Source organism: Myxocyprinus asiaticus, chromosome 25 (assembly GCF_019703515.2).
Source record: "Myxocyprinus asiaticus isolate MX2 ecotype Aquarium Trade chromosome 25, UBuf_Myxa_2, whole genome shotgun sequence".
NCBI lineage: Eukaryota > Metazoa > Chordata > Actinopteri > Cypriniformes > Catostomidae > Myxocyprinus > Myxocyprinus asiaticus.
The window spans coordinates 14,071,873-14,099,642 of NC_059368.1; the positions used below are offsets into that span (position 1 = coordinate 14,071,873).

Consider the following 27,770-nt stretch of genomic DNA (forward strand, 5'->3'; position numbering starts at 1 on the left):
GCTTTTAGTTCTGCTCACCTGGACTAACCACTCGCCTTTGCGGAGGGTGTAACAGCCCCGTTCTGTACCTAAATGTACACTCTTAAAGGCCCGGGGTGATTTGTGGGTGAAGGGGGAAAGGAAACAAAAAAAAAATATATGGAAGGCAGAGAGAACAAACCCAAACAACCTCTAGCGTTAGGATGGCTGGTGTGAACGGACCTGTTAAATCTGTGAATGGGATGAAATACAAGGGGAAACAGGGAGGGAAGGGAGAAAGGAGCTCACAGTGGAGCACACTACTGACCTCCTCCATCAGTCGCTCCAGGGGTTCGCCGTTTTCCCACAGGCTGCGTTGCACCCAGCCAATCACCTTAGAGTACAGTTTCCCATTACTGGGCAAGGTCAGGTTATCATCCAGCACCACCTCCAACTATAAACACAATCAAAGAAAATAAACATTAAGCTTATTAATGCATGTTTAGCATAAATGCATTAGGTGCACAATAAAGGATTTAACACCATGGGTTTTTAAATTGATCTTGAGCATCCTTTTTATAGGCGAGTCAAGAGGTTAAATTGCATAAGAGTATTTTGTTAATCAAGACTTTTGGACCTCACTGCATTTATAGCACTATATAGATATATATCTTGCACAATTTTGCTTAAAATAAATTAATTTTGTTTTGAGTATACTTGATCAGTTTTTTTGTATTGTTCTCCAGTGAATAAGAAATGATTTTTCGCAGTGTAAAGGTGAGCTCACCTTAAGGCGTGGCAGCTTGAGGAAGTCCTCCTGCTCCGACACCTCAAGAAGATGCTCCTGGATGTAACTGTCAATCTTGCCCAGTAGACGCGCATCTCCCATGCAGCTGGCAAAATTACGATAGGAGATGGCACTCTGGGAATCCATCTTAGAGAGTAGGTAGTCACCACAGATCTGCAATCAAGTATGAAAGAGTCAGTTACAAGCCCTATACAGTGCATTCAGAAAGTATTCAGACCCCTCCATTTTTTTCACATTTTGTTATGTTGCAGCCTTATGCTAAAATGCTTTAAATTATTCTTCGCAGTCTACACTCCATACCCCATAATGACAAAAAAAAAAAGATTTTTGATAAATTTGCAAATTTATTAAAAATAAAAAACTGAAATATCACATTGACATAAGTATTCAGACCCTTTGCTATGACACTTGAAATTTAGCTCAGGTGCATCCCATTTCTCTGGATCATCTTTGAAAGGTATCTACACTTTGATTGGAGTCCATCTGTGTCAAATTCAATTGATTGTACATGATTTGGAAAGCACACACCTTTCTATATAAGGTCTCACAGCTGAAAATGCATATCAGAGCAAAAATCAAGCCATGAGGTCTAAAGGAAATGCCTGCAGAGTTCAGAGACAGGATTGTGTCGAGGCACAGATCTGGGGAAGGCTACAAAAAAACTTTGGCAGCATTGAAGGTTCCCAAGAGCACAGTGGCCTCCATAATTCTTAAATGGATGTTTAGAACAACCAGGACTCTTCCTAGAGCTGGCTGCCTGGCCAAACTGAGCAATCAGGGGAGAAGGGCCTTGGTAAGAGAGGTGACCAAGAACCCGATGGTCACTCTGGTTGAGCTCCAGAGATCATGAGTGGAGATGGGAGAAACTTGCAGAAGGACAACCATCACTGCAACACTCCACCGATTTGGGCTTTATGCCAGAGTGGCCAGACGGAAGCCTCTCCTCAGTGCAAGACACATGAAAGCCTGCTTGGAATTGCAAAAAAGCACCTAAAAGACTCTCAGACTGTGAGAAACAAGATTCTCTGATCTGATGAAATGAAGATTGAACTGTTTGGCCTCAATTCCAAGCGTCATGTCTGGAGGAAACCAGGCACTACTCATCACCTGCGCAATACCATCCCAACGTCATGCTGTGAGGGTGTTTTTCAGCGGCAGGAACTGGTCAGGGTTGAAGGAAAGCTGAACGCAGCAAAATACAGAGATATCCTTAATGAAAACCTGGTCCAGAGCACTTAGGACCTCACCTTCTAACAGGACAATGACCCTAAGCACACAGCCAAGACAATGCAAGAGTGGCTTAGGGACAACTCAGTGAATGTCCTTGAGTGGCCCAGCCAGAGCCAGGACTTGAAACCAATTAAACATCTCTGGAGAGACCTGAAAATGGCTGTCCAACGATGGTCCCCATCCAACCTGACAGAGCTCGAGAGGATCTGCAGAGAAGAATGGCAGAAAATCCCCAAATCCAGGTGTGCAAAGCTTGTCGCATCATACCCAAAAAAAGACTTGAGGCTGTAATTTTAAGCATTTTAACATGGCTGCAACATAACATAAAATGTGAAAAATAAAATGAAGGGGTGTAAATACTTTCTGAATGAACTGTATCTCAAGTAAAACTCACTAATACGGAGCATGACTTATGAATACACAAACACGTGCAAATTCTACCTGCTTCACTCTATCCATTTTGAGTCGTTTTGCTGCGGAGTAAACCTCCTTAACCAGTTCTTTATCTGCCTTCAACCTGCAAAGAAAAACATTAAAGAACCTCAGAAATCAGTGCCCAACACAACAGACAAGCCACTAATATGGTAGTAGGGCTGGGCGATACGTCTTAAAATTGTGTCTCGATATTTTTTCAGCCGATATTCGATATATCTCTCAATAATTGTGTATTTGCTCTGAAATGGCTCAAGTGTTTGTTTTTTTAATCAGATGAACCAACATTTCATTAAAATAGTCACTGTAGCCAAGTAGATTCAATATTTTATAGACATTAAATAAACATCTATTTAAAAACAATTAGCTTTTCATTAAATAAACAAGGGAAAATGAAATCCAATCATTTTCATTGATAAGCACTTTATATTTAATATAAAATGATTCATAGTAGCTTAATAAAAAGCATTATTTACCTTCAAATGTTTTTACTTACACATTTTTGTGAATGAACAAGGTGTGCAAAGCTACTTCACTGACTTTTTGAAACCCCAGCTGAACACTGCATAATACAAAATTATTACTGAAACACGCCAGGTTTATTATAATATGATGCTGAATTATCATTATTATTCCGATTATTAGATTTGCATTATATAAAAGTAAAATATTTCTGTCCTGTTTACTTCACCTCCACCTGGGGCTTTTATTTTGACACCAAAAGTGCTGTCCTATTTACTTCAACTTCACAAGGAGCTTTTATTTTGGAGGGTCAAAGTGGTGATAGGGTAATCTGGTGTGGGGATTTTAATGCACATAGCACTTTATTGGGAGGGGCAGTGACCGATACAAACGGGCAGGTGATTGAAGATTTGATGGACATAAAAGAACCTGGTATGCCTTAATGATAGGAGTTATACACGGGTAGATGTGACTTCAGGTTTGGAATCAGTACTTGATTTAACACTTGTATCAGGTTCTTTAGGAGGAATATTTAACTGGGAAGTGTTAAGGTAATGTACGATTGGTATTGATCATTTCCCAATATTAAGTTCAATTATAACTACCAGTGAGTTAAGGATGAGTGAAGGTGCTTCAGGAAAATGGATATATGAGAAAGCTAACTGGGGAAAATTTAAGGAAATGAGTGAGGATGGATTGAAGCAGATCGGGATCAGTGAAGGAAGTAATATAGAAATGATAAAACACAGGAATATTTTGTCATAAAGAATGCTGCAATGCAGTGTATTCCAAGGAGCAAAGGACAGATGCAGGAGAGGATAGTACACTGGTGGAATGAAGAGTGTGCAATAAGAAAAGGAAAGTTTTTAAAACAGTGAAGAAAACTCGTAATTGGCAACATCTGATAATATATAAGAAAGCTCAAGCGGAGGCGAGGAGAACAATAAGGGAGGCAAAGAGAGAATATTGGAGAACCTTTTGTAATGAAATAGGTAAGAGTACTCTAGTACAGCAGGTTTGGAGTATGGTCAAAAAGATGAGTGGAATTCGGGGAGAATATGAATATCCAGTGTTAAGTATGGTAGAGGAAACTGCAGTGAGTGATAAAGAGAAAGCTGAAATGTTTCGAAGGGCTTTTACTTAAGTAAACAGTTCAGATAACTCAACAAAGGAGAGTATGGCAATAAGAGAGAAAATGTTAAAAGAATATCCAAACTTAATGGGAAGAAGAGCAACAATGGATAATCTGTTGGATGTTCCTTCTTCCTTTCCTGAATTAAAGAGAGCATTAAAGAGAATGAAGGCATCAGCTCCAGGGCATGATGGAGTAAGTTACAGTATGTTAAAACAATTGAGCGAGGACTCATTGGGTGTGATACTAAAGTTTTTAAATAGAATTTGGGTGGAAGGAGTTTTACTGCAAAGTTGGAAAGAAGCATTAATACTTCCTATAAGGAAAACAGGGAAAGATTGAAGTATACCCTCAAACTACAGACCAATAACTCTAACTGCTCACTTATGTAAATTAATGGAAACGATGATTACTGACCGATTGACGTAGAAAAATATTTCTCTCAGTATCAGAGTGGATTTAGGTGTGGGAGGGGAACAATGGATCCTATTATAAGTTTAGAAGCAGATATAAGGAAAGCATTAGTAAGTAAAGAAAAGAATCGGTTGTAGCTGTATTTTTTTTATGTTAAAAAGGCCTATGACATGTTATGGAAGGATGGATTGCTGATAAAATTAGACCAGATGGGAATAGCTTGAAGATTATACAATTGGATTAAAGATTTTCTCATTAAAAGAACTATAAAAGCGAAGATTGGAGAATCTATATCTACTAATGGTTTGGTAGAGAATGGAACCCTCCAAGGAAGTGTCATAAGCCCTTTACTGTTTATTATCATGACTAAGGATGTATTTGCATCAGCCGACATTAATATAGGCAAGTCATTGATTGCAGATGACGGAGCCCTTTGTTATCGAGGAAGGAACGTAGAGTATACTGTTCAGAAAATGCAAACAGTCTTAAATCATGTTGAGAAATGGTCCCATAAGAGGGGTTTTAAATGTTCTGTGGAGAAGACTCAAACAATCTTCTTCACAAATAAAAAAATAAGAGAGGATTTGTAAGAGGTAAAGGTAAAGGTTGGGCAGGGAGGAGGTGGGAACCGGCTGAACAGTCAACATAAAGTTTAATGGACAACAAACTTAAACCAACATAAAACATATGGACACACACACACCACATGGCCACGTGTGTCTCTCTCTCTCTCTCTCGAACTGGCGCCTCCGGCAAGTCTTTATCCCCCTCACGGATGATTAGCCCGATTCAGGGCCAGCCGTGTGTCCTCACGGGCCAACCCCACCCTCCTCATCACAGGATTTAAATGTGAAATTATATAATAAAGTATTAGATCGAGTCTCAGTAGTGAGATTCCTTGGTATGTGGTTTGACAGTAGAGTCACATGAAGGATGCATCTAGATAAAATTGTAGAGAAATGTAAGGTTTTTAAATGTAATGAGGTGTCAGGATGAGGGCTAATAGAATGGCTTTGAAGACCATTTACACAACAATAAGAATGGTGTTTGATTATGGATGCATTGCATATGGATCTGCAGCCAAACCTCAGGTAAGTAAATTGGAAAGAATTCAGTCACAGGCATTAAGAATTTGTTGTGGAGCCTATCCATCTTCTCCAGTATCAGATTTGCAGGTGGAGTTGGGGGAGATGCCACTCTATATAAGACAGCAATTGCTAATGTCATACTGGGTTAATTTAAAAGGTCAGAATGAACATCATCCTACCAAAAAGGTGTTAGAAGTGTGCTGGGATTATGAAAAAGGCAAGAGTAACAGCTTTGGTTGGATTGTTGATGACTCAGTCAATTAAATGAGCTTGACCAAGTATAAATGTACACCACTAGTAATATTACCACCAATACCTCTGTGGATTTTGCCTCAACCTAGTGTTGACTTATCTCTGTTGGATGCAAGGCAAGAAATGGGTCAGAATGAACAAGAGGGATGCATAGTGAGGGAACATATCTGGTCAAAATATGGTCAGTACACACAGGTTTTTACAGATGCATCAAAAGATCCAGAGAAGGGGCTGGTGGGGATTGCTTATACTATCCCAAAAATTAGTGTGTCAGAGGGGAAAAGGATATCTGATCATGTTTCAGTGTTCACAGGAGAACTTTTAGCCATTATGATAGCAATACAAAGGATATATGATTTGGGATAAATTCATGCTCTCATTTGTTCAGATTCTTGCTCGGCGCTATTAAGTCTAGATGCTCAACAGTCTGACACAAGACAGGATACTGTGTTGGAGATACTCAAGATCTTATCTATAATGCAGCAGTTAAACATAAAAGTTTTGTTTTTGTGGGTTCTGGCTCATGTTGGAGTGGAAGGGAATGATGCTGTAGACAGGTTGGCAAAACAAGCTATGGTGAAGCAGACCATTGAAATGCAAATAACATAGTAGATGAGAGCTCAAATCAATAGTTTAAAAAAATAAATAAAAATGGCAACAATGTTGGGATAATGAGGAAAAGGGCAGACATTTATACTCAATACAACCACTGGTGGGAAGAGGAAGGAAATCGGGTTGGAATAGAAGAGAAGAATGTATAATTTCAAGACTCAGTTTGGGGCACACAGGACTTAATATAATGATGCATTTAATAGCAAAACATCCAACAGGATTATGTGATTGGTGTGGGGTCAGTGAATCTGAAGAACATGTAATAATGAAGTGCAGTAGGTATACAGAGGAAAGACATAAACTATCAGAAGAATTAAGGAGGAAAGGAGAACAACAAATAACACTAAACAGTCTTTTAAATCCAGTAATGGGTAGTAGTTTATCACCATTGATACAGTTCCTGAAAAGGACACATTTAGTTGAAAGAATATAGGTAGAAGTTGGATAAGTAATTAATAAAGGAATTGAATTCAATATATATAATATATAAGGTTCTTTTTTTTCCCCCCTCTTCTTTCTTTCTTGGCTGTGGAGGGGCTCGGAGCATATGCTGGAGTTGCTGAACACACAGCGCCTGCAGAGGCTTCAGCCCTGATTGGTCCAAGGGGAGGGGGGGCGTTTAAAGAGGGGTGGTCTCTGATCCAATGCTTACAGTTGATGGCGGTAATGCACTATTTTAGCTTGCGAAACGCCATTAAAAAAAGAAAGAATAAAACGAAGCTTTTATTGTGACACAGAAAATGCAATTTGACAGTTTACAATGTCCCGCATTTCCTGAAACACTGTAATTTCTTCCTTTTCTGTTATTCTGTGCCGTATTTGTAAATTTTTATTATAACTTGTAGCGGTTACTAATGTTTGGAATTACGCGAATGCTTAAACCTGCATTACTTTGATTTCACAATGCACGTGAACTGATCTGAGAGCACCACCATGTGCGTGCACACAGATCAGCGCGTCAGGGGTTTGTTCGGAATGACACACAGACCGTGTTTGTCTGTCTTTAAATCGCAGCTTTTTGTGGATTAATAATCACATATGATATGACCAACTTGCCATTTTGATGTTATTTTGATTAATTGTGCAGCCATGAAGGATCGTGGAATTAGTTTACTGTTGTGCTTGCTCTTTATGAAACTTTATCGGCAAATGAAAGCACATTAAAATCATAGCAATATTCACAATATTGGTCAATTTTACATCATCAGCCAAATTATCTTGATTATATCATTAATATTCGATACATCGCCCAGCCCTATATGGTAGTACAACAGAAACTGCTGCACACAAACCACTGTTTTTTTATATGCAAATTGTGACTCCTATGACACCGCCCACATCTCTTAAAATGGCCCTGATTGATCAGTTACATATTGCATCTTTGAGTATAGCACATGTATGTGTAGTGTGTCTCATACTGGGCAGTGTAAGCATAGTTGAGAAGGATCTCCACAGCTTCAGGGTCCAAATCCTCAAACTTCACATGGGAGATGCCATGAGGCTCCAGGTCGCTGTTAAAGATCTCAAACAGGTACGGACTGCAGCAGGCAAGCACAGCCCGGTGAGCCATCAACTCATGACCGCATACCTGCGGAGGTAAAATAGCAGAGGTTAACATCAGCTCTGTCATGACACCTTCACAAAAAGGCAGGCAGCATTTTAATTCCATTTCCTTGCAGAAAAAGCACAACCTTAAGTAAATCAAACAGGTAGAGAAACTAGATTTTTACATTTTCTGAAGAAAATGTGAGAGGTGCTTACTCATGCTAAAGTCTCAGCCACAATACTAGGGTGTTCTGGAGATTTTTTTTCATCCATTTAATATTGTACGGCAGACATTAATTGTACGTCTGATAGTTTAGAAAAGAATAGGAAACACCTCTCCTCAAACCACACAATTCAAGGTATAATTTATGTCTGTAGCACAAATGGTGCAAGTATGTGCCAAAGTTTAATATTTAGGGTTTAGGGGTTTGTTGAAATGCCTAACCACAAGTATGTGATGTTTTCCATAGCAAGCACTACTATAAAGTTTCTATTTGGAACAAGAAATTCTTCTGGGGTTAATTAAACAAAATTAAATCTTGAGCCTTCTAACTAATAATTACATCTTTGAAACAGTCTTAAAATATTCTGAATACAGAGTGCTTTACTTTGTCTGGTAATGAATGTCACTCGGCGAAAGGCCATTGAAAGTTCCAGGAATGGTGTCTAATGAAACATACTCTTCCCTGTCATATGTTTCAGCTGTGATCAACACCTGCTGCGGGACTTTTCACGTCATAGACAATAAGAAGGTTAAAAGAGGGTGTGTTACCTGAAGTCTCACGTCACAGAACTGGCCGTTCTTTCTAAGCGCATTCATCTTGGCCACGGTGGAATCAAGGAAACTTTCGTCCTCAAAGATCAAATATCCGTTGGGAATCATTTTTGCTTGATTTGGAAATTTAGCCTGTGCAAAAGTGAAAAAAAAAAAAAAAACATGTTTGGGTCAGAGTTTAGATTTTACCTCAGAACACTTGGTGCTACGAGTGTGGTGTAGTCTCTATCCCACACTCTGTATCTTACATAAACACAACACCCACCCACAAATAGACACAATATACAATATACCACTCATCCGAGCTGCTAGGCAAAAAGCTGTCAAAGTCTAGAATCACTACAAATCCATCCTATTGTGCACACATAATACTCAGTCTCATGTATAAGTAATGCGCTTACCTAATACTGAATGACGTACGTCTGGGGCAGATAGTTGTCTTTGGAAATGCGTGAAAAGGCTTTAGTGAAGCTGAACCAGAGAGTGCCTAGGTCTTCCTTCACTACGAAGTGGGTAGACAAGGCAAAGCCAGGCAACCAGTGGGCACGGTAAGGGGGGCAGAGGTGACTCAAACTCTCAGGCTTAGAGTGACTGCAATCAAGTCCTCAGGTGTCCCGTTGGCTATAGACTCGAACCTTTTCTGTGCTGGTCATGCATTATAACCTGCAGGACACAGAACAAAGGGTCAGGGTTTGGCTTGTTAGTAGGGCAACACATTTAATTGAAGAACTAATCGCGATTACGATTATGACTGGCACATTTTCAGCATTCGATTTAAGTCTGCTTCTGTTGCGTCAATGGTTTCTATTTAGGACTTGTTTTTGAAGCGGTTGAGTATTCTAACCAGTCACAGACATGTCCGTTGAGCAATGAAACAGCAATGGCCAATCAGAGATGCTTAAATTAGTCCTCCGTCCTGTCAGTAACGACAACTGATCCTAGTGCACAAGTTTTAAACAGTCTGATGCTCAGATGCTTGCTTTATGTTTCACCTCTGTTCATGGTGGCATATGAAAATGTATACTGAAGAAACAATCACCTGACACTCAAAAAGAAGCTGTAGAACAAAAGCAAATGGGAGAGTTTGTCGTGTTGCTCGATTTCTATGTACAATTTATTAAAAATTGAATAACAGTTTAGTTTTGTCATGTTAATAAGTAGGCCAGTGTGAATTTGATTCGTAGAAAATAGCAATAATGTAATTAAGCTTAACTGTCCTAAGCTTGTTTTGGAGTTGTAGCCAACATTAAGAATATGGCATGAATGGCATATTTCACAAATCACTGTCATTGTTATCACATCTGCTGTAATAAGACCCATTAGCCACGCAGCTGCTATTGGTAGATTTACGCACAAACTCTGATCGCAAATGGCTGTTTTTAATGTCCAAAGTGCAATCGCTGAGGCCAAATATGATCTAATGATGATCTTACATGAACAATATCACTATTGAAGATCTAAAGGATGAATGGACACCCGTCTTGCAAACCACAGCGCTTACTGAACACAGTATGTAAGTTGGTCAGTTTAAATCGGCTGGTAATAAGTTTGAATATTGACTATTTCATATTATTTACAGTATGTGGACCAATAATTTAAACAGTAATTTAGCAATAATTCCATTTCATTTTTTCTATACAATAGATTTCCATTTAAAAAAAACTTTTATTAGGCCTAACATTAACAAACAGTATTACAATACATTGCCTGGCCAAAAAAAAAAAGAAAAGAAAAGTTGCATACTCTAATATTTCGATGGACCGCCTTTAGCTTTATGCATGCATTCGTCATGGCATTGTTTTGACAACCTTATGCAATGCCACAACATTTATTTCCAGCCAGAGTTGCATTAATTTTTGTCTGAGATCTTGTATTGACGATGGGAAAGTCGAACCACTCCGTAAAGTCTTCTTCAGCACATTCCAAAGACTTTCAATGGGTTTAAGGTCTGGACTCTGTGGAGGCCAATTCATGTGTGAAAATGATTCCTCATGCTCCCTGAACCACTCTTTCACAATTTGAGCCAGATGAATCTTGGCATTGCCATCCTGGAATATGCCCATGCCGTCAGAAAAAAAAAAAAAAAAAATCCATTGATGGGATAACCTGGTCATTCAGTACTTTCAGTTAGTCAGCTGACTTAATTTTGTTGCCGCATACCGTTGCTGAGCCTAGACCTGACCAACTGAAGCAACCCCAGATCATAACACGTCTTAAATCCAAACGGCAACTTTGTTTTGTATTTAAGAGTATTTAATGCTTAAAGTCGAGCGCAGCTCATATATCCACCATTGAAATCTGCTACTCCAAAGAAACGCACAGTTGCCTACTAGGGCTGCAACTAACGATTATTTTGATAATCGACTAACGATTAAAACGATTATTGGACTATTCTGCGATTATTGCAACGATCAATCATTAGCTCTCAACCAACTATTCGGCTTGTGCCCCAGCTTAAAAGGTTGTATTAAACATGCTTGCTAACAATAGAGGACAAGATCATATATTAAGAATACCTCTAAATGACATTCACTGAATTAAAGGGAAAATATTTTTTTTTATACACTTTAAGTAAAAAAATGTAATGCAAAAAATCCTGTTGTAATCAAGTGTTTTTGTCTTGTTTTCCATTTAAAATGGTCTAAAATCCTTAAAAAAAAAGATACATTTACTTGAGAAGCAACATAAGATATTTAGACTTGCTTTAAGAGAATGTATCTAAAATAAGTGTATTTTGTATATAAGTGTATTTTTTTTTTTACTTGGTTATACTTCTGCCCTAAAGTAATTGTACATTGTTTTAAATGAGTTTTAGATATTTATATTGGAAAACAAGACAAAACAAATCAAAAACATATTTAGTTTCAGTGTATAATGGGGTGAAGACTACCCTCTCTCACCTTTCTGTTCTCTTCAATCCATCTTTAACTCACCAAAAAAAAAAATTATTAATAAAGCTGCGTATTGTCAATTTTCTTCATGATAAGAAATGCACAGTGACATATATTATGATTCAATAAGTCGTAAGCCATCACGTTATAATCTAGCTGCATTAAGCATGTCCCCGCAACGGAGTGTGCATCAGCCGGTGCAGTTTCAATCTCTCCCCCTTAGATCGGGACATTCGTGCAACTCAGAGAAGAGGCGCTGACCACACAGAGAAATACCAGTTTCGGAGTTTGTAGTTATTTACATGAACTGCTTCCTTAATTATTTTAACTTTAATAAAGCTATAACGGATTAAATATAACTGCATTAAAGATGTAACGCTGAGGTGTTTCCTTTAAAGACACACGGCACGCAAGTTTTGCTTCAGTGGAGCAACAGCTCCGGCTCCGCTTATTTCACAACGAGAGTGCTTCTGTATTTACTTATTTTGTATGATTTCCGCATACTTTGCAATCTACATCACCTGAAGCTGTTTGGAAAGTTTAGAGTGCATCTGGACTGTGAGCTGTGTAATTCTTCCTCTCCTCAATCAGGCACGAGCTGCAGTGCTGCTCTTGTGTGCCATCATTTGAGTTTTATCTGATCTCATGTTATGTTAAATGAAATCAAACTATTATTAGTCAACAAAAATTTTGGTAGAGAATTTTTTTTTATTGTCGATAACGTTGACTAATCGTTTCAACCCTATTGCCTTCGTGATCTTTTAAACAACATTCGTAATCGCGATTACAATATCAAGGGCAATAATTGACAATTATGATTTTTGTCATAACTGTCCAGCCCTACTAGTTTGGATGGTCAAGTTAGGACCTGCTGGAAGATGCCAACTACACCGTCTGCTACAAAAAGTATCTTTATTCATTTGCAGTCATGTAAAGAGTAGACGTGAAAACATTTATATGCAAGAAAAATAAAATATTTCAAAATGTTGCAGTAGATGCCATAGACCTTACTCACACAGCGGCTTTTTTTTTTCTTTCCCAATTTGGAATGCCCAAATCCTAAATCCTCATGGTGGCGTAGTGACTCGCCTCAATCCGGGTGGCGGAGGACAAATCTCAGTTGCCTCCGCATCTGAGATATCAATCCACGCATCTTATAACATAGCTTGTTAAGTGCGTTACCTTGGAGACCTAGTGCGTGTGGAGGCTCACGCTATTCTCCGTGGCATCCACGCACAACTCACCACACGCCCAACTGAGAGCGAGAACCACATTATAGTGACCACGAGGAGGTTAACCCCTGGATTCGAACTTGCTACTCCAGGGGTGGTAGTCAGCGTCTTGCTGAGCTACCCAGGCCCCCACAGCGGTGGCATTTTTGATTTCAACATGGCTGTGAGGTATAGACGTACAGTCTCTTTAAAGGGCTGTACTGCTGATTGTGTTTTTGGATCTTTCCACAGACAAAATATTGAAAAAATATCTTTCCAAGAACATTCAGTAGACCAAAAAAAAAAGCCCAGACAACACAAGTTGTGGAAACTCAGTTGGGATCCAGGAGCTTTAGACAACTTTATAACATGCGTGCCTAGGCCTGTCTCAATTATTAAATAACCATCTAATTGCGGTTATTTGATCTGACCATGGTTATTTGAGACAATCGCGATTATTGGGCATTCAAATTCCAATCACATTTTAATGCCCAAATAAGGGAATTTTAAGCGACTATACTGTGTAATTCACAAATCACCATAATGCCATGAACGACAAGTTTGTGTGTCATTCAGTTGAACTCCGAGTCAGAGCGTCGCTGTCAAAGCCGCACCGTGGAGGTCAACCAGCTCCTGTCCTGAAGAGCGAGTGAAGCACTCTGATGCGCGCGCTGTCAGCAGAGGCTCCTGCCAAATTCCCGCGAAAATATAAACAAACAAGTATAAACTTTCATAATGAACGCAAAGTGGTCCAGTTTCACTTTAAACGATTGTGTAATGACAAATGTTCCTGGTTCATACACACTTCGTTAATTACATGCAGTGACAAAGTGGAGGAGACACATGCTTACTCTATTTCTGTGGAGTGATAAAATTATGAAACAAAATCTCAAAAGGTTTTGCTACATGACAAATAAGGGCTTTTAGGTTTAATTAGATCATTAAAATAACGTGTGAAAGTGAAGAATTTAGGAAACAAATATTTTACTATTGCATAATATAATATAAATATAATAAAATATTGTATTTTTATTTTAAAAAATTATAAAATATACGAGTTCAAAAAAACAAAACTAAAGTTGACCAAAAAGAAAGACATATTTTTAGAAATATTTTTATTTTAAAACATAATTTGTCATTCATATTTTTTAAAGCCTTAAAAGGAAATCATAGTTTATCCCTATTTTATTATTTGATTTATATATTTAAAGTTAAATATGTAAAAAATTACACATAAACAGAAAAAAAGCACACCTTAAAAAAAATGACAATTCATATGACAATTAATTGTCACAGCCCTTAAACAGACAATTAATCGTAACAATCGCAAATATTTGTTTGACAATTAATCGTCAGCCAAATTTCATAATCGTGACATTGAAGAGATGGTAAACCTTTCCCTCACTTCCTTGTTTTCATTCCAGTTAAAAATTAAAGATGGCATGGCACTAATGTGAATAAGGTCCATCACTGATTTTTTGGAGCGCTCTCAAATGCACGAAACAGACTTGTCTCAGCTCAGTATAGTGAAGGACTTGGTGTCATTTGTCAATCAGCATTGTCATTTTCCTGCAGAGTGATTAGTCACATGGCATTTTCAGCTAATAAAAAAAACTAAAAAAAAAACCTGTATGTGGAACTGACGCTACATTCCATTCAATACGTAAAGTCGGAAGTAGGAACTTCCTACTTGGAAAAGTGCAATGGAACGCCCCTTGAAGTCTGACTTCCAACTTGGAAACTTGTGCAGAAATCCTCAACTAACTGGAGATCGGAGATGTCAAGTAGCAATATCCAACATCCAACTTTAATAGGAATGCAGAATTGGGGCCCATGAGCAAAGATAACAGATTTCAAATTGTGTACTTCCAAGCGTCCTGCACCAGCCGAGCAACTACCATTGTGCTAATTTTTCCAGTTTCTTTTAGTAATAATTTTTGTCTTTTGATGATAATGTCCTTTATAGGTGCTATATGTAATATTTTTACTGTACTAAATCATAAAATGACCATAAAATGTCATTAGAGAATTAGGAAACATGCTAAATTGAAATACTGGCTTCTCCTATAACAATGCTACAGCCAGTATATTCTACTTTTGAAGTTTCCATTCTGGGCCGGAATTTATGTTTATGTTGTAGTATTTCGACACCGCCGGGTTGTCAGATTTGAACAAGTTTACAGGCAAACAACACTGCGTGCTGCAGCCATGGAAGCCAGCAAACGAACTGGATCAGAGATAACGGATTCTACCTGACCTAAAAAGCCTCGCCATCCGTCTAAAAACCACCATGACCAGAGGCATAGTAAAACAAGGATAAATACTGGAGATGCCTTTGGAAGATGGAGACAGCTTAAAGCCCAGAAATCCTTTAAAACGGATGCTGAGTTGGCTAATTTGCATGTCAACATTCTGGCAACCCGCATGAGCTTCGAGTCTGGAGCGGGCAGACAACTCTCCAAAATTTTGAGTTTGGACTTCAGTACCCATTTCAAATGCTTGTTGTCAATCTTACATATAGCACCTTTAAATGTAATCAATAATTTTCTCATATGTGTCAAAAAAGTTTTCAAATTTAAAAAAAGGTTATTACATTGTTAATATTTTACGCTATTTTTAAGTCATATTTTCATCAACTGTACGTTTTAATTAAAACTGCATTGTCATCACGATGCGCCTTTTTGTTCTAGTTTTCGTTGGCGTAATCTAAAAACCCTTTATCAACTAGCATTTTCGTCAGTAATTTATGAGATTAACAATGCTAATGGATAGCTTTCTCCAGGTATTATAGACTTCCTTGGAACAAGCAAACTAGGGGTTATCATGATGACAACACATAGTGGGATTATTTCTGGTACAATGATTACATCAGCAAATCGATGGCAATTTCTAGAACACTGTACCACATGCAGTGACCCTCAACACAATCAAACTAATACTGATGTGGAACAAACAAACAAACACAGATGAAATGTCATAACACGGTGTACAGAGTTTATGTGCCACTCTAGGGCAGAGATGCTGCCTATCAGAGACTGACCCAGCTTTCCGGTACTGATATCTTTCATAGAGTTGACACACATGCTTTAATCGGGATCAGCCTTAACTCTTGCAGCACAGACATGAAATGGTCTCATATAGACTTATATCAACACACACTTTTCAGACCCTCCCAAGCAACCCCCCTGTGGTCAAGCCCTGCTCACCCTTTCTACCACTTTGCATACAAATTCTCTCTATTCTCCTCCTGTTAACCACATGGCAGCTAACCTCTTAATCACACTCATATGCTTCCAGAAATTTCTAAAAGTCTTTTCCAAGTAATTTTCCAAGTAATTTCAGCCAGAAGATGGCCCAATTTGAAGGGTGGAAATGGATGGGGGTTGGATGGTTTCTTACCCAACAAATCACTCAGGAATTTTGATGGATTTATCACATTCCTTCAATTAGGGCTACAGCTGGGTGGAGATGGAAAAAAGCTAAATGAAAACAAACAAGCTACAGTGTGTGGAATCCTCATGCTTTACATGAAAAGCTGCTGGTATTTTTCCACTCACATCCACTTCAGCCTCAGCCAGTGCAAATGTGCCAAGCAAATGTGCCAAACAGGGAGTAGTTCCCTATAGATAATCTTGCTCAGCTCTAACCTCCATAAGAGTTTTGTTTTTTTAAACGTCATCTGAAATGCCTTGGCCTTCATTTACCTAAAGAGAAACCACAGACAGGCTCTTCTTGACGTGGCATGCGAGAAACAATTTCAAGCATAACACTAACCAGTTGCAACGCGATCAGACAGATTGCTTATCGCTGGAGTCTTTCCACACTAGGCGCGACACCACGACATTCATACGCTAAAATTATGATAAATGACAAAACAAAAAAAACCTGGACATTCTGTTTATTGAATGCAACTAATTTTCTCACTGAAGCTGCATTTGGGCATACACTGTCCACTGCCTGCCCCGAAGGGGATAAATATACAATCACACACATATGCAGGACAAAGTTACTTAATGAATCGCATCCTAATTCAGTATGTTACTTTTACGTTCACATGGTATTCATGTTGTTTTTTTTCACCGATCTCCACGTGACAGGGAAGCAGAAAGAAATTCAGAGGGAGCAAGCCGGTTTGTCTCCACCATCTGGAATTGGGGTGTATAAGACAGACCTCTGACTGAAGAGAGCGAGACCTCAAGCACAACATTCGGTAGGTGTGTGACACCCTTGGCCCAAAACCAAGTTGTTCTGATCCGTCTAGTGAGACGCTGGCTTTAATATACTGTAATGAGAAGGATTTTAGACCCATTTGTTGACTGGGCTGCCAGACATAATGTTGCAGTACCGTATTTTACCGGAAATAAAGTCACACCTGGTCAAAAAAAAAAAAAAAAGAAAATCACATTGTTGAGAGAAAAGAAAAAAAAAAAAAACAGATAAATTGCATCTCTGTATAAGTTGCACAGACAGAGGTTGCATTTGGCAGGCACTAAGACCCAGGAGCAGCCACCCGACTTCCTTTCACCAGTTCTGATGTCAAACGCGCTCCGTGAAGATTACAATATCTCAGAATCTACACATAGCATCACAGTGTTTTGGGGTTTGTTTTAAACAGGAGAATTTGCTTTAAATAATCGTGTATAACAGTTTCTCAAATTATTTTTATGTTTCATGAAAGAAACGCGACAACTAAGCCACATGTGGAAGTTTATTCCACAAATCTCAATGTTAAACCAAACTATTTCCTGTCAAACAAGCTTTTCAAAAGGTCAAAAATGCTTAATAATACATTCATTTCAAACGTGACTTTTTCCACTTATTAAAAAGTCTGAACTGTCCACTGGTGTCCACAAGCTGGTGACCTTAACCTGAGAGCGGTTGGTCCACTTGGAGTGGAATCAGGATCTGATACTTTAAACCAGGGCACTCACAGGTCAAAGAGCAGATAACGCCTACGGTGACTCTGCAGCTTTAGACCAACTCACAAATCTCCCCATTGTGTGCTGACAACCACAGCATCCCCAGACAATAATTGACAGATCCAAGGGTAAAATGATAAAAAGATGGGCAGTTGTTGAAATGCGTGGTGGCAGAAAACAACTCAGAAAGACCTTTTTGTGTGTGTAATTCTTTTGTCCCCACTGGCATGCAGTAAACAGCATGCTCAGTCAGTAAGCGTGGGACAGACAGTGAGACAAGAGGGAAAGAGGAGAGGATGGGTTGGAGGGAGGCAAAACACACTGCAAAAGTTGTTCTATTGATTCTGTGGAAGCACTCAACAGATAACCCGGATTGAGCAACAAAATTACTGCATCGCTTAAGGCCATGCAAAAAAAAAAAAAAGAAAAAAGAAAAAAAGAAAAGAAACTGGGGCTGAATGTGTTCAACGGGTTCCTTGCATGCAATCTTATATAGTTCTACCAGTCTATGATCCCATGACCACTGGCTGTATGTGTGTATGCATGGATGTAGTTAGGCATTAGTCTCTGTCATGAGACTCCCTTTTTATTTTTTTTTCAAGTCACACTTTTATTCTGGGATCTCCGCCAAATCTGTAAACAATTTGAATTTACTTCATTAAGTGACACTCTCGCAGGCTTTCAAACATTTACATTTATTAATTTTCCAAACACAAAACTACATGCAGCGCATTACAGATATAAATTTAATCAGTATGCGTGTTCCCTGGGAATCAAGCCCATGACTTTGACCATGATTTTAAAGGGATAGTTAATCCTTTTATCATTTACTCATCCTCATGTTGTTCCAAAACCGAATGACCACATGAGATATTAGGCAATATTTTAGCATTCACTTTTATTGCTTTTTTTTTTTCAATGAAAGTGAATGGTAACAGAGCAAGTCATTCTGAATAACATTTCTTTGTGTTCCACGGAAGCAAGCAAGCCCATATGGTATTGTAACAACATGAGGGTGATTAAATAATGACAGAATTTAAATTGTTGGGCTAGTGCTGTTACGATTATGAAATTTGGCTGACGATTGTCAAAAAAAAATATGCAGAAAAAAGCACACCTTAAGAAACATGAAAATTTATGACAATTAATCCTGAAAGCCCTTAAAGCAGGGGTGTCAAACTCGGTTCCTGGAGGGCCACAGTCCAGCAGAGTTTAGCTCCAACCTTAATTAAACACACCTGAAGCAGCTAATCAAGGTCTTCAGGAGTGCTTGAAGATTACGAGGCATTTTAGAGCAGGGCTGGAACTAAACTCTGCAGGGCTGCGGCCCTCCAGGAACTGAGTTTGACACCCCTGCCTTAAAGAGACAATTAATCGACATAGCCCTAAAACCAAAATTTCATAATTGTGACAGCCCTAGTCTCTAAAGGTGTGCAAAAACATGCAAAGGCCACCGAACACGATATACTATGAGGGAAAACCAGCACGGGCAGTTTGATTTGTCAAGGTTAAGAAAAGAGTGGCCGGTGTGGTTCATTGAAACCAGTATGTGTGTTTTGATGCAGAACAGAAATTGCATCTTTTGTCATGTAGGTGGGAAAATAATGAACAGGCCCTACCGACCTATTTTTGGCTTTTCAGTACACTTGGGTGAAGGGCTGAGAAATGATCTGGGCTCAGAATGATGCAAGCAAGGCAAGTCTCATTGTGCGTGAAATGTGGTTAGAGATGTGAGGCGTGTTAATGGACCCTTGATGTGGCCAATAGTGTCACTCGGGCTAGGCGTTCTGGCCAATCAGCTTTCGTGGAATGTGTGGGGGCATTAACCACAGAACTGGTCGTAGGTTTTTGTATAGGTGTATTGTAAATTATTCAGACAAGATTGTAAAATAGAGTTGTATCGTTCGAGCAGCGATTCTCTAAAATGCGCATGAGCACATTTTGAAATGGCCATATTTTTGAGTGAAGGATAAGAAATTTGTCCCCATAAGTACAATAATAATACATTTTCATGATTTTTCATAAATGTTTATATTTTTTATAGACTAAGCATATGCCATGAAATTTCTTTTTGTCCTGTTTGTACAGTTATAAGTAGAGGCTGACCGATATATCGGTTTTGCTGATTAATCGGCAACGATAATAGATTTCTGGAACTATCTGTTATTGGACAAAATCCACACCGATAGTTTTTCCCTATGCGTCTGGTGCTGGATCGGCTTGGAGGGGTCCGCTGTCATTATACAGTATGAGAGTGGCCTCTAGAGGTGAAATCACTTCACTGATGCCTTGTGGTGTTTGCTTTGGCACGTGAGACTACACTCTGCATGAAGCGGAACACTTCAGATGCAGATTTAAAACATCAACAACGAAAAGGTATGTATACAGTACACTACAGTAAACATTGTCATATCATTATAAAGTAATTAATTTGTTGACTAGATGCTGCATTAGTAGAGAACTGCAGTATGTTTGCCAACAAGGCTAAGAGGACGCTAACATTAAAGCTACCTCAAGCGGTTAGAACAATGTGGCAAAAATACACGCAAGTCCTACCCAAATGTTTAAATGTCATGACTGTTACCATCTATTACCATCTATTTGCATTAGTTTATATCCAGCTGGTCACATTTATGCATTTGATAGCCGGCTAAGTTGCATACTTAAAGCTAGTGACATGAGAAAGCAAATTAATATCTTCATGCATCTGAGAGAAATGTATAAACAAATCAGAAACGTATCTGATTTCAATTCAATTTTTTTTTATCCTCACTGTAATACGATGACTTCAGATTGATCACATTCTTGCGCTAAATTGTTTAAATCTTTGTCAGGAAAGATGTTCAACTTGGAAATATGTGTCTCGAGATCCTTGCGTTCGGTTCCAGTCTGTTGTGTTCCATCTGTTTAAACAGCCCCTGGCCTAGGCTCATAGTTTGAGCCGCTTCACCACCGAGTTCAGCCGAATACCACTGCTATCTGTGAATATTGCTACTCTACATACAACTGTACTGAATAAAAAACAATGTGGTGTTTCGCTGTCATTATGAAACTTGAGTCTGGAGTAGTAGGAATCAGTGCAAGTGTAACACCATGTGAACTGTCTATTGAAGCGTTTTCCCCCCTCATTTTACTTTTGACTTAACATTTGAGAATATGGACCGACTAAACCTTTTTATTTATTTATTTTATGCACATTAGCTGAAAATTAAATGCTCTTTTATAACAGCCAGGATAGAAATGTTCTATGCAATAATATAACAGTGCTGAATGGTTTATGTGGACTAAGGAAACAACATCAATTTAAAAATCTTTAAAATTCAAATATTAGTTCACAAATATTAATATTTATATATTTATTCCATTACAAAAAAAAAAAAAAAAAAAAAGTACAATACATTTTCATGGTTCAGTCAGTACTGTTTATTTTTGTAATAAAGTTCAGCACTTTTACTTTGAGTGTTATTTTTTCATTCAGTATCAATTTTAAAAACTATCGGTTGATTAATCGGTTATTGGCAGGTACTACCCAACTTAGATATCGTATCAGTAAAATCCACTATCGGTCGACCTCTAGTTTTTAAGTGAAAAAAAAAAAATGAAAAAAATTTAACTATAATCTTAAGTATTAGGACTACCTCTACAACCAAGTAAAAAGTATAGGGCCTTGCCCTGTAGGGATTTTACTAGTCTTAATTTAAGTACTGTTTTTTTCCCCCAACATATGAATCCATCATACCCATGTGATATTATCATCCACAACCTGACATTGTGTTCCTATTCCCACAGAACATTTAATGTATACTGTGTTGTACACGCATAAACTCCAGTCATGCATTATTTCATAATCCCATTTACACTCACAGGAAGCAGCGATTTCACTTCCCTCGAATCCGTTTCTGTTCCATAACACCACATCTGCCTATGGATGGCCTATTTGGTGGCGCAATGCTTCATTTGTAAGGGAAATGTGCGCAGCAAATGGCGTACTCCTCAAACTACGAAGCCTTTGCTTGTGTATTTCAATACTTTGTGAAGATTCCTCAGTCAACACTAAAGAGCGAGAGATAAGAGGCTGTTACTTACTGGCTGTTTTGTTGGCAAAGACTTAAGACACATTCTCAGCATATTGACAAATCCAAAGAAAAGAAAGTATCAGCAGCTCATCTTTTCTAACCGGAAGAGAAGTGCTCAGCTGTGTACTGCCTTGTCATTCCTCAATCTTTCTTCCTTATTTGTGTGCTGCGATCAGTAGGAGACATTTTGTATGACTGTTTTATAAATATTCTTTCCACACGTAGTGCAGAATTATTTGATTTTCCAGCATCATGCGGTAGTTCAGGCGGTTGCTCTGTAAGCTCACTCCTTAAATTGTGTTCTCCCATTAACCTTTCTTCACAAAGACTAGTGTTTCATTAGTGAGGTATATAGAAAAATAAGTCATAGCTAGGATGATAATAACATCCCTTGAACTCTCAAAAAGCTGCCCTTTGACTGCTTACTGTAGTCTATTAATTTACAAATGAGTTAAAAAAACAGACTTTAAAAAAAATGAACTGTAATTACTATGATGGAGCAGTGATGATGTGAATCGTTTCCATTTTTCATTCCATCTCTGTAATTAAGTGTTCCGTTTTAAATTACATTAGCTCTTACATCAGACTGTGGGTTTATGCTGCAGTGTCTGTTAGTTTAGATTAAGAAAGAAGAAATCACAGATTTTCAGAGTTATGTAACTCCTGGAAATGCAGCTCAGAAAACTGTAGAGCACATCTGCATATCATTTTTATGATATAAATTCCTCCGAGCTTGTTCCACAGCATCTCACGATCTTACACAACCGTTCAGATTTGTACGTTACGTAATTTATTTTCGTTTTAAACCGCAGTCACTTTCCTTGCTCACCCATTGCCTTTTCTGCACATTTTACGCAGATTCTGCTTAAGTTTATCACTACTGTGCAAGGCTACAAGCCATTCATGAGCTCAAAGGTACAGCAGAGAATTTGCTGATTCAATATGAGACCAGCTTTTTAGCTACTCTAGACACTAAGTTACGCCCGAGACGCATGCATTTTTTTTTATTTATTTTTTTTGCCAGAAATTGCTTCAGTGTATTATAATGTATTATGTACGTTTTCCTATTCTTATCAATGCTAATATATAGGCAGATTATTAGATCAGTGTTCCAATCAACGCTGATACGCTGATAACGGTAACAATCAATACCATTCGAAGCTGGATATGACTGTTAGCAGAGAATATTAAAATCTCAGTTTGACAGTGCAATCACACTGCATTAAACACAATCTCTCTCTCTCTCTCTCTCTCTCTCTAATGAAAGAAACGCACGCGGTTATCAAGAAACGAATACGGCAGGTTACAGCCCGTTACAGTGCAACATAAGGCACTCGCGTGAGTACAAACAAGTGTCTAGGCGTTTAAAACAAAACGACATATATACAAGCAAATCATATTTACTGATGTGGCTGTTAAGACCAGTGAATTATTGAATCCTAGGAGGACTGCAGCGCGCGCGCAGCGTCACACATCACTGATTGGTTCGCCAAGATAAAGTCTTACCTGATCTGTTTGACAGTAGATAATGGTAGACATATTTAAGGTCAATTCAAAGCTGTTGATTATGGATATTGCGGAAGCAATAGATGTGGTACGTTTCAGCGTTCGTACGGTCCTTTCGCTCCGGGTCTCGTCACGGATCAGTGTGCGGGAGCTTGACAGCGACGCTGAATCACGCGCTTAACAAAAGCCACAGGGCTGTATCGTGCATGACGTAGGACTAGAGCTCCGCCTGCGGAAAAGTACCAACGGTGGTGGGTGTGGGTGTGGGCGTGCGGGGGGTGTTAAAGTCTAAGCCTTTAGTCGGGGGCAAATGGCTGATAAAAGTAGTCTACTTTGAAACTATGACGGAATTTACCAGTATTTTTACTCCACATTTCTGTTATGCTTTAGAAATTACATAGCTATTGTTAGTTCTTCCTTGCATATTGTGTGGTGAGGGTCATTTTAGCCTATATATTTGGTCACTTGTCAGTGAGTCTTTGCATAAGGCCTCAAATGATAATCAAGTGTCCTAATTATGGCTTTCTAGACATCCAGTATACCCATATTACATATTCCTTTATCTCTACACATGCGAGAAGGGAGCTTAGCATCTCCTGTGATGGCAGGAACGTATGTGACGTCAGAGCCAAATATTCCTCATTATCACCACTCTCCTGTCCAGGTAAGACTTATTCTGCCTCAGCCAGCGTTGTAAATCTTAATTGGATCATGGATCAGCTCAGCACGACAAGTAAGCTGCCCTTTCTGTAACTGCCAGCAAGTGTAATTCACTGACCGCACAATGCCAGTGACAGGGGCTCTAGAAACATCCTGGCCATTGTGAGCAAATCCTGGCCAACAACTGAATCGACATGGATCAGGTTTTTTTTTTTTTTTTTTTAACATAAATGTATGCATAACTGAAAGATAGGATTAACTGGAGATCCTGTTTGCATGTGGAGCCATTGTGGCCCTATCAGGGAGCCAGGCCAGCGTTTGTACTTGTTCTGGTCTAATAACTGTAATTTGTGTCAACTCATTCCTAAGCAACTCGACCGCTCATGTGTTTCCAAAATAAACCTGTTCTGCACCATATAACGCATGATTATACTGTAAAAACAATGGGTTGTTATTTATTATGTGATTTGTGATGCTCAGTGGCAACAACATAGGAAACAGAACTGATGTGAAAATATACTTTTAATATCTTATGTAAAATATCTTAATATCTTTTATGTATTTTGGGATTTCAATAAATCTAAGAGTGGTTATATTTCACTTTAGAGATCAGGGATCGTGGACTGAACACCTCCATGGAAATAGGTTTAAAGTTTTAATCAGATAGTTACATAAAGTTGTATTAAAGGGATAGTTTACCCAAAAATGAAAATCTCACATCATTTACTCACCCTCATGCCATCCCAGATGTGTATGAGTTTCTTTCTTCTACTTAACAGAAAGATTTTTAGAAGAATATTTCAGCTCTGTTGGTCCTCACAATGCAAGTGAGTGGTAGCCAGAACTTTGAAGCTCCAAAATCAGATAAAGGCAGCATAAAAGTAATCCATATGACTCCAGTGGTTAAATCCATATATTCAGAAGCGATATGATAGGTGTGGGTGAGAATCAGATCAAAATGTAAGTCCTTTTTTTACTTTAAATATTCTTTAACTTTCACATTGTTCTTTTATTTTTGGCTATTTGCACTCTACGTGAATATCACCACCTACTGGGCAAGGAGGAGAATTTATAGTAAAAAAAAAAAAAAAAAAAAAATGGACTTAATGATCTGTTTCTTACCCACACCTATCTTCTTCTGAAGATAATGATTTAACCACTGGAGTCTTATGGATTACTTTTATGCTGACCTATGTGCATTTTAGAGCTTCAAAAATGTGGTACTCTTTCATTTGCACTGTTAGGACCTACAGAGTTTAAATATTCTCCTAAAATCTTTGTTTGTGTTCAGCAGAAGAAAGAAAGTCATACATATTTGGGATGGCATGAGAGTGAGTAAATGATGAGAGAATATTCATTTTGGGGTGAACTATCCCTTTAACATTAGTTAATGGATTAGAAACTAGCATAATCCAACAATGAACAATAGTACATATAACATTTAACCATATATAATAAATGCTGTAAAATATATATATATATATATATATATTAGTTCATAATACCCAATGCTGTATTAACTAAAGTTAACATATAAAACCTTGCTGTAAATCTGTACCGTTCTTACCACAGTTCCACAATTGTTAATTCCCACATCCCATTGCACTAAAAGATTTCTTATACAGTTTTTGAGAGCTAATATGAAGCATATGTATCACCCTCCAAAACTTTATGAGACTGATGAGATTTGTGGTGTCAGTTTTGACCCTGTGCAGTGTTCCTGTGCCCTCAAGATTCAAACAGATACACAGCCAATCTGACGCCTCATGCTTAATTGGATCATTTAATCATGTTTTGTGTGTGTGTGTGTGTGTGTGTGTGTGCATGTGGGTAATTGTGTGGTTAGTTTGTCTGAAATCCTCAGGCTCAGTCTAGTGGCAAAGATGTGTTCTGACAGCAGCAGTATTAATATTTCAGGTGCGAGGCCTTGTCTCACAACAGCAACTAACACGTGAGGGGTCCAGGGAATGTTCTCGTCGGGACATTCAAATCAGCACAGCGCTAAAAAGGAAAAAAAATACTTTGTTCAGCAGAACGAAAGCTCTAAAAGGGAATATAACTGTGGACTATACAAAACCTTTGCTGTCAGTTGTCTCTTTAGCATGTTAAACCCCAACATGCTACTTGATTGAGTGTGATTTTGCATTCATGTGAATATTGAATGGTTTTACAGAAATTGTTTGCTCATTTATGATGAATGAGGCCAAGTGGATCCTTTAAGACCCAATTAAATCAAAATTGGAGTTTGGTGGCTTTTAGTGCGTAGCTATTACCTTTGAAGCCACCAATATGACAGTGCACTCCTCAAAGTTTACAAATGTAACTTTTTGCAGATATGCACATTCAAATTGCTGTCTTTCACTCCTAGGAAAACAGACCACAAATATTGATGACTCATCTTGAACTACACAGATTTTTGTCCAATCAAATGCCCTAGAATGAGAACTTCCCTCCCCCTATACCACCTGCAACTGACTAGCACATAGCAAATCATGTTATGTGGCTAATGCCTACTGGCAATTAAAAAAAGAGACAAGCCCTTCAGTGTCCTGACTTTCAATAGGAAATAGTATGTCAACACAGGTAAGAAAATTGTGCTCATGAAAGGATTTATTTTACCTTGGGGTCTTAAAGAATAAGTGCAGTCTCAAAGATGGCTATGCTCACATGCAGCTAACGTACACTATGTTAAGTTAAAACCGGGTCACAGTGTACTCATAAAGACCAGATAAAACATAATTAATGCATGCTTCATGAAGTCACATGCATTAACGATGTGGCCTGGTTTTATGAAAGGCAGCCAGTTTAAATTTGAGTTATGTAGGGTGATGATGTCATTTCTAGTAGTTTTGACTGTCAGAGACTTTCTTCTGAGTGAAACACTAATAGGGGATGCTGGGAGATTTAATAGATTGCAGTTTATGTCATGTTTTTTAACGTTTAAGGGATAGTTAATAAAAAATAAATAAATAAATAAAAACTGTCATCAAATACTCATCATGATGTTGTTCCAAACCCGTATTACTTTTTTCTTCTGTAGAATACAAAAGGAGATGTTAAGCAGTATGTTAGTCTCAGTCACCATTCACTTTCATTGCATGTTTTTTTTTTTCATACAATAAAAGCAAATGGTGACTGAGGCTGTCATTCTGCCTAAGATATCCCATTGTGTTCCACAGAAGAAAGAATGTCATGCGGGTTTGGAATCAACATGAGGGTGTGTAAATGATAACAAAATCTTCATGTTTGGTTAAACTATGCCTTTAAGATATTTTTTAAGTTATTAACTATATGTAATCACAATTTCACATTATTGGTTATGAATTAGGTTATTAATAGGTTTCCAGGATGCAGTGAAGACTTCATCCCTGTCTGTAATATTCCTATGGTCATAAAAGCAGTTCATAACAAGTTTTTAATAATCTCCCATAATTCCATCAGAATAATACTCTGTAAGTCTATACAGTAATAACATTCATCCCAGCCAGTGGTTTGTAACTTGTGTTCTGTTCACTTCATTACTCATAATATATACCAGTTGCATGAGTTATTGCAATGTGTTAATTTAAAACACCACCGAATGACTCTAGAATAACAAAGAAATCAGCATAAATGAAGAACTGTCCCAGTAATTTTACAACTTAAAATAGTTCATTAGCCTTATGAGTTGCAGACATTCTGACTGCTAGCATCTGATGCTGCAACCTGGTCATTAATTCTCCAGCAACTGTCTGTCTTACACATTTATTGTTTATATCGAGCAGCTAAATGTAGCAAGTCTAATTTCATTATTCTGCCG

At 38.2% G+C, this 27,770-nt stretch overlaps 1 protein-coding gene across 1 annotated transcript in view; it reads right to left on the reverse strand.

Moving 5' to 3' along the window:
• LOC127416387 (influenza virus NS1A-binding protein homolog A-like) overlaps window positions 1-23,494 on the reverse strand; it is a 30,871-nt gene extending 7,377 nt beyond the window's left edge. Inside the window, exons 1-7 of the mRNA XM_051655726.1 lie at window positions 23,312-23,494; window positions 9,110-9,371; window positions 8,706-8,840; window positions 7,807-7,976; window positions 2,438-2,513; window positions 746-919; window positions 287-412 (exon numbers count right to left, since the gene is read on the reverse strand). Of these exons, the coding sequence (XP_051511686.1) occupies window positions 287-412; window positions 746-919; window positions 2,438-2,513; window positions 7,807-7,976; window positions 8,706-8,816 (657 nt within the window). The 5' untranslated portion in view covers window positions 8,817-8,840; window positions 9,110-9,371; window positions 23,312-23,494. The remainder of the gene's footprint in view (window positions 1-286; window positions 413-745; window positions 920-2,437; window positions 2,514-7,806; window positions 7,977-8,705; window positions 8,841-9,109; window positions 9,372-23,311) is intronic.
• Between the last annotated feature and the right edge of the window lie 4,276 nt (window positions 23,495-27,770).